Source organism: Lactuca saligna, chromosome 3 (assembly GCF_052625555.1).
Source record: "Lactuca saligna cultivar CGN05327 chromosome 3, ASM5262555v1, whole genome shotgun sequence".
In the NCBI taxonomy this organism is placed as follows: domain Eukaryota; kingdom Viridiplantae; phylum Streptophyta; class Magnoliopsida; order Asterales; family Asteraceae; genus Lactuca; species Lactuca saligna.
In genome coordinates, this window is record NC_136419.1 from 157,262,665 (window position 1) to 157,276,971 (window position 14,307).

General features: G+C 35.8%; 1 protein-coding gene across 1 annotated transcript; it reads left to right on the plus strand.

Moving 5' to 3' along the window:
• Positions 1 to 11,245: 11,245 nt before the first annotated feature.
• LOC145036091 (uncharacterized) lies at positions 11,246 to 11,770 on the plus strand. The gene has a single exon (XM_078984569.1). It carries the CDS (start codon positions 11,246 to 11,248, stop codon positions 11,768 to 11,770), a length of 525 nt encoding a protein of 174 aa, XP_078840695.1.
• The last annotated feature ends 2,537 nt before the right edge of the window (positions 11,771 to 14,307 follow it).

The following is a 14,307-nucleotide window of genomic DNA, read 5'->3' on the forward strand; positions in this document are numbered from 1 at the left end:
TCTTAGGATGTCTTAACCTTCTTAATTACTTGTATAGGGACTAATTGGACACATATATGTGTATTTATATGTTAACTAGTATCATTATGTGTGTACAAGTCTTACTTGACACCTAGCAATCCTGTTTCATCAATTCATCCATACCACTCACTACAGGTGAGTTCACACCCCCTTAATCAATGGTTTAAATGTTTTTAAGTGCTTTTATGGGGGAATACAAGTTGAATACTTACAGTTATTATATGATTCACATGTGATTAATAACTACCAAACTAGTAGTTTTATTACTGTTTCAAACTGTTTACCAAACTGTTTTTCTTCAAACTATTTTACAAACTCTTATACTTTTTAAATAATTTTACTTAAACTCTTTTATACTTATTGTCAAATGCTTGTCTGTATATGTATATTTATATAAGTAATGTTTAAAGGACTTAGGAAGGCTAGCTCGCTTTAATTCCTTTTCCTTGTTTAGATGTGGCTTCGGTTATCCATCCGAAGGTAGTTTAAATATTAATTGTATATATTGTATACTTATATAGTCATAAAAGTTATTTCAATCAGTTCCATACCTTTGGGTAGCAAGGGTATACAAACATGATCATACATTACTAGTAATCTACGATAGGGGTAGTTTAGGAAGATACTAAAACTATTACTGGAACAAAGAATCATACAATGAGTCTGTTCATTCATGAGTCAATACAGCTAGAACATCATAGTACATTACGATACATGTTAGATAGATACAGAAGACACATTACAGCTAGCACAAATAGAACATTACAGTACATACAAGCTAGACAGAAAAAGAGCACACAAAACAGCTAGCACATACGTTACATATACATTCATGCAGTTATGTGAGCCATTAAACGGGGCATGGCACTACCTTCCATGACCATTTTTGTATCCAGAATCTCTTTAATTGCGGATCGTATGAGTTTGCGTATATATCTATACTGGATTGACTATCCTACACCTTGTTGATCGCTACAGTGGGACTTGCAAGTCTATGGGTGCCAATTGTCATTTCTTACGGCGTCTTACATTGTCGTTTTACTAGAGTCGGTAGCAGGACACAGGTCGATCACATGTTACTTTAAATATCAATTGGTTTAAGGTAGTTAGTACAGCAGTAGTCACTCATTAGAAATACTATAGTACTATGATATTATCCCATTACATTCACTTCGTGAATATTCACACGATGCACGGTAATGTAAAAACTATATTTTTGGTTAATGATAGTCAGACTTGGGAGAATACACACTCTTACAAGAGATACACGCACAGATACTAGATGCCTTGGTAGAAGGCTACAATTAGTAGGAAACATAGGGTTTTCTAGGAGAGTTCAAACATATTACAAAACATCTTACAAAACGACTCACAAATGCTTTCATACAAATAGAGACACTAATATACTTATGATCTCACCAGCTCTAAAGATGATACTCGCTTTCAAAATAAGTTGTATTCTCAGGTCACCAGTAGACAGGTATAGGTGCTAGGTTTTGAGAAGATGGAGTTAATTCAAGACTCGTCTTTTATTTTGATATCTATTTTTGGTGTCTATATAACTTAACAGAACACACTTGTATGAAATTATGTTATTATTGCAATGGATGATGTTGTTGCATGTTTACTACTATTCATTGTTGTGATACTGTACATGACGTCCTTCGCCCCAGAATTTTTCCGCTGTTTATGGTTTTGGGGTGTGACAAAGCCCATAAGTATTATTGGTATGTACTCGACCCGAGAGTAGCATGGTCCATTTAGGTTGGATAACACCAGGACAATTTGTTAGGATGGACTCTTGAGAGAAAGGTTATATACGATTTATTGATATATTATAAATTCTAATATATTAATATGAAATCATATGTTTTAATTAGTATTGATCAATAATTAATTTGGAATTAATTTAGTGATCAACAGAAACTAATTAAATCTGTGGGGGACTAATTATAGTAAGTAGTTATATTTTCATGTGTTGGGCTTATGATCCATGTTGTACCAAGTTTATGTATGGATACATAAAGTGTTGGGCCACATGAACCATGGATCATAAAACCCATTGATATGGATTTGGGTTGTACCCATGACCCTTGGAATCCAACATATAAATATGTTAGTTCATGACCAAAACGTGTGCTTCTTTTTCTTAGAGAAACATGGATCTTTTTGGGTGCATGGAATTCTCTCTCAAGAGTCACCTTTTTTCTAGGTGAGTTGTGATTTCATATGAGGTGCAACACTTGGGGCACTAAGTTCTTAAAGGCCAAAGTCTTTCTAGCAACATCAAATACATCAAGACTTCAAGCCACATAAAAGGTATGTTACCCTAACTAGTATATTGTATTTTTTATGACAAATTGCATGCTAGTTATAGGTTTAATGTCTTGGAAACCATTTGCTTGTATAATTAGTGAAGACATAGATACAAGGTATAGGGTTGTATGTGCACCATAGGATGTTGTAGTATACCAAAAACCATAACCTTTTAGTTATCCCTAGCAAGTAACCTGAGGTTGATAACCTGTTATGTTTATTGACACATTCTAATTTATGTGAACTTCCAGTTGAGTTGGCAATGCCTATGATTTCTATGTTCTTTATTTAACTACAAAAGGATAAGGAACACTAATCAACATGGGTGAGCTGCTAACAATATGAAGCACTGGTGGGCCTTTTAAGTTTCCATATGGCAAGAAATTTAGATTAAGCGAAGTTCAGTACATAAAGGAAAACTAAATGTGATTTTGGTTTATCCTAAACTTTGTCTTCTGACTGTAGGTTGTAAATGAAAGTTCTACATGGATAGAAATGTATTCACTTTCTTTAAGACTCCAAATCAGGTAAGACCTTGTAGCCTTTGAAGTATTTCAAATATAACATGGGAAGCCCTTAAGTATGTTGGGCATACTTATGAGTACGCTTAGCGTACTTGCAAGGTGGTTCGCGGAGGGGCAGCAGGTACGCTCGGCGTAGCAGGAGTATGCTGACTGTGCGTGCCGGAAGTTGAAACCCTAAATTTCGAACTTAAGACCTATATAAACACCCTTAACTCATTTGAGCCTCACCCTAAAAAGCCTCCTTCACCTTCAAACGCCTATGAAAACCCTAATATCATTTGTGAGTGCACTTTGAGCTTTAAGAGAGCGTTTATGGTCCTTTTAGTTTTTATTCGAGAAGGAGAAGTTGCTTAGGAAGCTTGGAGTGTCATTGGGCTTTAAGAATCTGGTCGACCTTGAGGAGCTTTTGGAGGTATAAAGCTTAGACCTTTCCATCTTAATCACTAGATCTAGCTAGGGTTTTCTAAGTTTGGTCCCCTTTGTTGATTTTGGACCTTCTATTGTGAGTTGAGCAACTCCAGAGGATGGAAATGTCAGATATGAGGTCCTTTGGTCCGTTTGCAACATAAAAATGGAGTCTTCGTGGGTATTTTGACCTCATGCATGGGTTAAGAACCTCAGAAATGTCTTAATGGGTGTGTTGGGTGCATATGAGACATGCAAAGGCATAAAGTTGCCAACTTTATGCCCTAGGTCATCCTAATAATCTTAGATCTAAATTTTGGATGTAAGGGTATCAATTATTAATATCATAATGGAGAAAGTGCTTAATCTATTAGTACGTTGAGCGTAATGTAGTGTATGCAATGTGTAAGTCCTAGAGACTCAATACACTGCGCGTACTAGGGTGGTACGCTAAGCGTGTGCACCACAGATGGGCTTGGATCTGTTTTAGGCCTTTAAGTTGTTGTGCCTCATTTGGTTATTGGACCTTGTTGCATTTTGGGATTAGTGGGTCATTCTATCTATTTTGGGCCATTGATGTTATGGTAGGGCCTTATTGGGCTATAAGGCCCATTAATGATTCTTGGACATGGACTTTGGGCCCATTAACAAAAAAAATGATATTTAGGCCTTCATGGAAGGACTCGGGATTCCGGTTTCCCATTTGATTATGTGATGTCCTAACATGGTTAATATTATCATTCAACACGGGAGGTTACAGACAGTTAGGAGAGCAGTTCCGGATTCTTCGGACAGAGGTGATTATTCTTACCATACCCATGGGTCGAAGGCACCATGGTCGGCCCATTATGTGATTCTGGTATATGTGTTAGTCATTTCTGTGATTTGATATGTTATGTTATTGTATGTTATTTCATGGAAGACCGCAGGGAAAGCCCATGGCAAATGGATGTAAGACCATGTGGGGTATCGCATGGATTTCCTAGGTAAAGACCATGTGGGGTAGCCCATGACACGTTGGATGTAAGACCATGTGGGGTAGCCCATGACACAAAGCTGTAAGACCCTAGGGGGGGAGTCCATGGCATCCTTACAGGTTTATGTATGCATGGCTTATGTATTATATATAGCTTTAATTGATAACTGGATTTGTGATATGTGTATTGTGTGTGGTATTCTTTGGGAAACTCACTAAGCATTTAGCTTACAGTTTGTGGATTTGTTTCTGGTACTTCAGATCCCAAAGGCAATGGCAAGGTGTGATGGTGCGGCGTGCGCTCTCTCCCAAGTGTTTTTATAGACACTCTGATGTTTGGATTAAAAGTTATATTGGACATATGTTTTGAAATAAATTATGATTGGATTTCTTAAATCATGTAAATTTATTTGACTATTCAAAAATTAAAAAAAAAATCTTTGAAAAATTGGGTTGTTACACTTTCGAATCTAGGTGACAAAAAGGTTTCACTCTAATTCATGAAAATGGTGATGTGGAAATACTTTCACTAGTATATTTTAAGGATGAATTAAAGATCAATACGAATATTGGTTGTATTGAGTGCATTCTTAAATTCACAATATGATTACCACAACCCTATTCAAATTTCAAATTGTGAGGAATGGCTAGGAATTGTTTAAACTTTAAGGAGATATGTTTATCACGTCTTGAAAGGGTTTGAACACAAACATTATCCAAATAAATTGCATAATCTTAAGAAGCCGAATTAGAGGCTTCAAGACGCCTCATGAAATAGGAATATGCACTTCCATGAGAAAGTCAAAAGGTATTGATTTCAAGAAGTCCAGTTGATTTCTGCATATTTTTCAAAACTAGTGGGAGCATAATTGTTATGCTGATATTACATGTCGGCAATAATGTTCGTAGGAAAAAATGTCTCTGTTTTAGCAAATTGCATAGTTTAGAAAACATTTCTCTATAGTGGACTTAAGGGAGAGGTCACTCATACTTTTTTATAAATCTAATGGTATTACATGTTGACAATACTGTTTGTAGGAACCAGTGTCTCTGTTTTAGCAAATTGCATGGTATAGAAAATGTTTCACTATTGTGGACTTAAGGGAGAGGGCACTCATACTTTTGTTACAAATCTAATGGTTTAAATTGTATAGTTTAATAAAACTTATACTAATTTTCAAATGCTTCAGATATAAGATCGACTACATATGCTATAATATTCGACTATTCTATTTTTCAACTGCTTTTAGAATAGTGTGAAAAGGATTAGAATGTCGTGTGACTAGAGTTATTAACTCAACTATAAAGAACATTCTGAGGCTTTACCGAAGACTGGTTGCTTGTGGACAGTAAGAAGTATGATATTATTTCGAAGGACCATAATGACATATTTTAGATTGAGATGATTCTCGGTCTGAATTCACAATGATATGGGACTGTGGAAAAGTTTCCATAATGGGACATGTTTGCAAAATCTACATGTGAGTTGGAAACTTTAATGCAAAAGAAGTGATTAAGGAGTGTATATTGAAGATAAGACTTCATAACCATGGATTTTTTTTCTAGTAACAAGTTCAAGTGGAACATTATCTAATGTAGAACGTCTAATCTCTATAAATTAAGAAACTTGACATCACAAAAAGACAATGCATGTAAAGATGAAATTCAATTACATCTTAGATAGTGATAAGAATTTGAATTGTGAAATGATCATCATTGGAGTAATATACAATCGATCTATTCACAATGGATGGATCATCGAGAGGAATAGTATGCATATTCATAACATGGCATGACTAATTTTATCTAATTCAAGTGGTTAGTTGAGTACACAAAAGAATATGTTATGAATAAATTTGTACTTGTTATGGTGATTAAATAATAGGGATTTATTTATGATCAATGAGTATGATACCATAGTTAATTAATTTCTTATTATGTTTCACTATCCATGTTTTACTTCCTTGGGTCATTTTAATGTTATTCAAAATTCCACAGTCGTTCATACTTTTGGAAGTAAGTAGTGAAGTAAGATTGTCATGAATTGATTGTAGATTGTTGATTGAGATTAAGACATTGAAATTGAAATTGCTACAATATCCACGACTACTTTGAAAATAAAGATTTGAAGTATTTAACAAGCCCATGATTAGAGATTACTTCATGGATTTAATCAAAAGTAATTCTAAGACGGTAATACTTCTTTTCTTAAAGCGGAGATATATAGTTCATAGTTTATAGATCGTTTGTGCAATGGTTTGCTCAAACACATCTCGTAACTGGATGATATAGAGGGTTATTCTATGTGTGATTTGATATGTAATTTTATGACTATATAGTCAATGTAATTCGTTTGTTTTGTCTGAAAAAGGAATAACAATATTTGTGGGCCCCTTAGTGATTTGAGTTGATCTATGAAAAACCAGGTTCCTGGTCTGGACTATATTGTTGTGTTCAATTTTATAGTCTAAACTAATCAAAAATTAGGAAATCGAGAAACATAATAAAAGAACATAAGGTTGATTATTGAATCCATGACTCAGTTCATATGATATAATGTAGAACGAAGGAATCATTGATCACTTATCTTAGGGCCAACATTTGTTTTGAATTAGAGTTCGGCAGTGGCTTTGGAAAGCACTCTTCGTGGTTTAGTTCAAGGTCTATATTTTCTATTGTAGTTACAAACTTATCCAAGTGGAAGACTGTTAGAATAAGGTATCTAAGACAATAACTAGATTTGGTATATTTTTTAATTAGAAGCAAAGTCCTTTTTGGGTTGCCATCATGACTAGAAATAGCTAGAAATGATATTAGGATATATAAATATAACTTATTAGATTATAATATGATTAATAAACTAATTGGAAATTATGTGAAAATGATGTGCTAATATATTGTGTGATTAATGTATTAACTAGAAATAGACAGTTGATTTGTTAATTGATTATGTGATTAATAAATTAATATGAACTCAATTGTTAAATGATTGATTTGTTGATTTTCATGATTACTAAATTAATGTGAAATCAATTAGAATTTATTAATTATTAATCCGAATTAATCTATAATTAATTTGAGATTAATTGAAATTAATTAAATATGCAAGGGTGAATTTTAATTGTTCAATAGTTGAACTACAAAAAATCCAAAACCCTCCATGGTATGGATGATTTTGAAGGGTTTTCTAGGGTTTCTGGAAGCCTCCTGGTTTCAAAAAAAGAAATTATTTAAATTAAAATTAAATTTATTATTTAATTAATTCAAATCTTGTTTTGCCTGCAGGTTACTTAAACTATAAATAGGATCCCCTGGATTGCAATTTTCATTCACCACATTACCTAAAGGCATAAGAAGGAATTTCTCATCATATCTCCTCTCTCCTCCTCATTCTAGGGTTCCATATTTTGGGTGTGAGCCATTAGAGGCATCATTTTTATGGTGCTTGCTTTCCAAGGAATGATCGTTTCATTTTGTTACTTTATTTCCTAGTTTATATTTAGTTAAAACCATCTCAGTTTATTTAATCTTCATGCATATTTTCTCTTTTTGTTATTTTTATCCTTTTTTGAGTGCTTTCCAGTCTTTTGAGCTTAATTGCAGGATGTATTGAAGACTATTTGTCATTGAAGGTATGGAAGGAGTGCGAGATTATTGGAGGCTTTCGATTTGCTTATGGACTTGAAGTGGTGCGACTGGGCTTGGTGTCAATACAAACAAGAAAGTGCGTTGGACTTAAGTTTTAGACGAGACAACAAGGACTCGAGCTAAGGAAGATTAAAGGAACATTGGATCATATTTGAAGGCTTTGGAAAAGCATAATTGGGCTCCCAAGAAATTGTGCAAATGGGCTGAAGCATTAATAAGAAGATTGGGTAGATGTGGTAATTAAATGGGCCAAGGAACCCATTCAGCGAGACCCACGCGGTCCGCGTGGATCCACAAACGGTCCGTGTGGATCGCAATGTGAAGGATTTGGGTTTTTGGCTTGAATTTCTACCTTGGGAAGGTTGGTGGATTACTTTTCGCCAACTTTTAGATCTATAAATTATCCCCTTTTGCTGGAGATTTTGAATAGAGTTTATCAACAAGACTCTCAAGAACAACTCTTTTTGCTCTCGAGAAGGTCTTGAAAGAAATTGAAGATTTAGAAGATTAGTGTATTTTCATTTCATCTTGTAACTTGAATCATGTTTAGTGCCCGTAAACTGTTTTGCATTTCTTTTATTATGCTCATGCTTGGTTTGACTTATATTTGGTTGATTAAGCCCATGGATAATTGATTGTTTTGAAGACTTATGATATCCCGTGTTTGAAGTTTATGGAAATGTTTCTACTTAAATATCTTCTTGTGTTTATTTATAGTTGATCATGCGCTTTGATGAATGAATGCTTATTTTTGTTGACTAATTTCTTGGTTAAGTAATGGACCCTCAAATTAGTAAGAAAGAAATGGTTTCTATGTTTGTTTTCGTTTCATTTAAACCATGGAAATGTTTCCTCCATAATGACAATGTAAGCATTTGATTATCTTTTGGACTTGGTAACTCTTAGAACTTAAAGCTAAATGATTTTCACAAGATTATATGCTTCATTGATTTTGTGACTTTAATTAAGGGAATGTGTTAAGAGCTCCTCTAACCATTTTAATAACAATGAAGAGTTGAGGTAATTTGTGCTTATGAATTGCTATATCTAAGTTAAATTCATTCACAAGTTTTGTGCTATTTAGTCTAATGATAAGTCAACCATGTCATTCATTTGGTGTATCCCAAAATCAACCAACTATACTTCATTGAATTTAATCAAAGCATTTACTTGTTTACTTGGCATATTTATATTCTAGCATAGTTTTAATTTTCTTAAGCAATCAAAAACGTTAACCCCCCCCCCCTTTACTTTTACTCTTGTTTTACTATTACTTGAACCAATCTTTGTGGATACGATCCCTTTACCACTATACACTATTTTAGTGCGTGATATTTAAGGTTTTTATTTTGTTGGCCTCGACAACCACCAAATTTTGTCACCGTTGCTGGGGATTAGTTTATTTTTAATCAATTTATTTCTTTATGCGCAGATCTCAACGTACAGGTGCTTTGATTTATAATCCGGAAATTAAAAAAGAAGCAAGGCGTTTGGTGAAGAAAAAAAAGAATAGAATGTGGTCAAACTACAAATCCTCACGAGGATTCGAAGGTTGAAACCGCTTCATCAATTGACACTGAACCCAATTTTAGCCCCTACCCTCGTCAAGAAATTCCCAAAACACCACCCTTGCAACAAAATCCACGCATCATAAAACCAATTGCAATGGGGGCAGAAAAGAAGCTCCCAAAAGAACCATGAGGCAAATGACGGAAACTGATATTACACAAACTCCAACCGGTATCAATTACCCCGTTTTGGATGGAGGTTTGGAATTGAAGTCAAGTTTAGTCCATCACCTTCCAAATTTTCATAAATTAGTGAATGAAGACCCTCATATGCACTTAAAGATGTTCCACATTATTTGCACTAGTATGAAGCCACAATGGTCAACCGATGACCAAATCCATTTAAGGACATTCCCGTTTTCATTGGCCGATAGTGCAAAATATTGGTTATTATATATTCCCCCGGGGTAAATCAACTCATGGACCGACATGGGAAGAGCTTTACTTGACAAGTTCTATCAAGAGTCTCAAGTCTTATAAATGAGATTTGTCGAATTCGCCAAGGTCAAATGAGACTTTCCAAGATTATTAGGAGAGGTTCAACAACGTGTGCTATAGTTATCCACAACATAAAATTCTGGAACAACTTCTCATTCAACACATTTATGAGGGGTTGTTGCCAATTGAGAGAAGACTAGTTGACTCCTCAAGTGGTGGAGATGTCTGTAGCAAAACTCCACAACAAAAAGACAACTTTTCAACACCATAGCTGCAAATTCACAATATTTTGGCCCATGCCAAGATATGAAGAGAGACACTCAACAAAAAGTCAATGAAGTGGGGACATCCAACCTAGAGTCTCAAATCAAATATTTAGCATCCGTTGTTCAAAAGCTATCCATGGGATAAACTCTACAAGTAATGCTTTGTGTAATATGTGCAACAATGGGACATCCTACGAATATGTGTCCCATTCTCCAAGAAGATGTGGAACACGTGAATGCCACAGGAGAATTCAAAAATTACCACAATAAACCATCCGGTTACTAAAATTCTTACAATTCAAGTTCGAAGCCAAATCCCAATACGAGCAACCCAAGACCATTGCCCCGAAAATGATTTGGTTAGACCCTTCTACCCACCACAACAACGTCACTACCAACACCCACAACTACACTATCAACCCAAACCACACCGTCCATATCATTACCAACAACCTCCTCAATCCCAACCAAGTAGCTCCAGAATGTCTCTTGAAGACATTGTCAAATCCTTAGCCTAGTACCCAACAATTCCAAAAAGAGACAAGGACATGTATTTCCAACCTTGAAGCACAAATGAGAGATATAGTTACATCTATAAGCAAGTTGGAGTCTCGTGGAAAACTACCTTCTCAAACCGAAAACAACCCAAATGTCAACGTAGTGACTTTGAGAAGTGGAAAATGAATCAGAGAGAGTAGTTCTAAGAAAAAGTGAAAGGAAGATGAGGAAGAAATTGAGATCACTCCCATCGAGTATCCTATTGTCAAGAATGCCACACAAGCCAGAGTTCTAAAGAAGACTACCCCTCTAGTGAATCCAGTAGCCACTCAACCTCCATTTCCCTCCCGACTTGCAACTTCAAAGAAGAATGTGGAGGAGAAAGATATTTTGGACACCTTCCAAAAGGTGGAAGTAAACATCCCTTTACTTGATGCAATCAAAAAAATTCCTAGATAAGAGAAATTCTTGAAGGAACTTTGTACCAACAAGAGGAAATTGAAGGGAAATTAGAAAATACCAATGAATGAAAATGCATAAGTGGTCTTATAAAGGAAACTTCCACCCAAGTGCAAATATCTGGGAATGTTTATAGTTCCTTGTAAGATTAGGGATGTCACTTTTAGTAGTGTCATGCTTGATCTTGGTGCTTCTTTCAATGTCATGCCCTATTTAGTATATGAATCATTGAATGTCGGGCCTTTAAGTGAAACCAGTTTCATAATTTCACTTGCAGATAAATCAATTGTCTTTCCTAGAGGTATTTTAGAAGATGTTTTGGTGCAAGTGAACCAATTGGTCTTTCCGGCGGATTTCTATATGATTGACTTAGAAGAACAAGTGTCCTCCAAGTCGGCTCAAATGTTACTTGGGAGACCATTTTTGAAGACGGCCAGGACGAAAATCGATGTGTATGCAGGAAACTTAACAATGGAGTTTTATGGGGAAACAATAAGTTTTAATATCTACAATGCTATGAGATATCCTAGTGATGTTTCATCCTTGTATTTTGATGATGTCGTTGAATCATTAACCCAAGAATTGTTTGAGTTGTCTAACGGTGACATGTTGGAGATGATTTTGAGCAAAGAATTTGATTGTGGAAAATGAGCCAAGAAGTTGATGCTCTACTCATTAGAATCGGAAGTTAAAAGATTGGTTAACAATTTGGAGATCAAGAACACTACTCAATTCCGTGTGAATAAAATTGAATTACCTCAAACTCACACAAGATTCCTACCCTTCCTTGTTCAACCACCGAAACTAGAATTGAAAGTCCTACCTCAACACTTGAAGTATGCATACTTGGAAAAGAACGAGACTCTTTCGGTTATCATTTCAACTCATTTAACCGAATGTGAAGAAGAGAAACTCCTCAAGGTGTTGAAGGAACATAAAGAAGCAATGGGTTGGACGATTACGGATATCAAGGTATAGAAACCCTCCACTCGTATGCATAAGATTTTGATGGAGGATGAATGCAAGCCAAGTCGAGATGTGCAATGAAGGTTGAATCTGGAAATAATGGAAGTTGTCAAGAAAGAGATATTGAATCTCCTTGATGAGAGAATGATCTATCCAATATCGGATAGCAAGTGGGTAAGCCCAGTGCAAGTTGTGCCAAAGAAGATGGGAATCATGGTGGTTGGGAACAACAAAGGTATGATGGTCCCCACTCGTGTGCAAAACGGGTGGAGAGTATATATTGACTACCGCAAACTCAATTCAAGCACAAGAAAATATCATTTTCCATTGCCTTTCATTGACCAAATGTTAGAAAGGTTGGTTGGGAAATCTCACTATTGCTGTATAGACGGGTATTTTGGTTTTCACCAAATCCCGGTGGCACCGCAAGACCAAGAAAAGAAAACATTCACATGTCTATTTGAGACTTTTGCATACTGGTGAATGCCATTTGAGTTGTGTAACGCCCAAACTACTTTCCAACATTGTATGGTTATTATTTTCTCTAAATATGTTGAAAACATAAATGAAGTTTTTATGGATGACTTTACGGTATGTGGAAACTCGTTCCAAGAATGTCTGACCAATCTCACCAAAATTTTGAAAAGATGCATTGAAACAAAATTGGTTCTGAATTTTGAAAACTATCATTTTATGGTGAGTCAAGGTCTTATTTTGGGTCACATTGTGTCAAACAAAAGGAATCGAGGTAGATAAGGCTAAATTTGATGTTATTCAAAGCTTACCTTACCCGACTTGTGTTCGGGAAGTTCCTTCATTTTTAGGTCATGCTGGATTCTACCGAAGGTTCATCAAGGATTTCTCAAAGATAACAAGACTGATATGCCAACTCTTGAAAAAGGATGTTGATTTGGAGTTCAATGAGGCATGCAAAGAAGCTTTCGACAAGCTCAAAGAGTTGCTTACATCCGCTCCTATCATGCAAGCACCAAATTAGGACCTCCCCTTTGACATCATGTGTGATATAAGCAACTATGTTATAGTCACCATTTTGGGTCAAAAGAATGGAAGAGCCTCCCATGTGATCTACTATGCATTGAGGACACTAGACAATGCTTAAAGCAATTACTCTACCACGGAGAAGGAGCTATTGGCTATAGTGTTCTCTTTGGAGAAGTTTACGGAAAACCTACTTGGTACCAAAGTTATTGTGTACTCAGATTATGCAGCCCTCAAGTAATTGATGATGAAGAAAGATGCAAAGCCAAGACTCATTCGGTGGATTCTACTATTTCAAGAATTTGATTTGGAAATTTGGGCCAAGAGCGGATGAGTTACGGGATGAGCATCTCTTTTACCTTACTTAATCTATTCTCTAGAATGCTGATATCGTTAACTTTTTGGTCACGAAAAGGTATCCCAACACATTCACACGTGCTTAAAAAGATGATATGAAAAGTGATGCACAATATTACGTGTGGGATGAACCTTATTTGTGGAAACATTGTCCCAATCAAATTATTAGATGATGTGTACCACAACAAGAACATCAATATATTTTGCAAATTTGTCATGAATTTGCTTGTGGGGGACACTTCGGACCTAACCGAACTTTGAGAAAGGTTCTTGAGTGTGGACTATTTTTGCCAACCATATCACACGATTGTTATTTATTTTGTAAAAGTTGTGAATGGTGCCAAAGGACTGGAAAATTTCACAAAAGGACCAAGTGCCACAAAGTCCAATCCTTGTTTTTGAAGCTTTTGATGTATGGGGGATTGATTTTATGGGCCCATTTCCTGTCTCATTTGGCAACGTCTACATTTTGCTCGCGGTTGACTAAGTCTCAAAATGGCTCGAGGCCAAGGCCACAAGATCGGAAGATGCCAAAATGGTTATCGGCTTTTTAAAGTCTAATATTTTAGTGAGATTTGGTGTGCCTAGGGCTTTGATTAGGATTGATGGACGCCTTTTTGCAGCAAGATGATAGAGGTTTTATTGAGGAAGTCTAACGTGACCCACCACATCTCTACCGCTTACCACCCTCAAACGAATGGTCAAGCGGAGGTTTCCAATTGAGAACTAAAGTCTATCCTTGAGAAGACGGTGAACCCAACAAGAAAGGATTGGAGTTTATGGATAGATGATTCCTTGTGGGCCTACCAGAACGCTTACAAAACCATGATAGGCATGTCTCCATTTAGGTTGGTCTTTGGAAAACC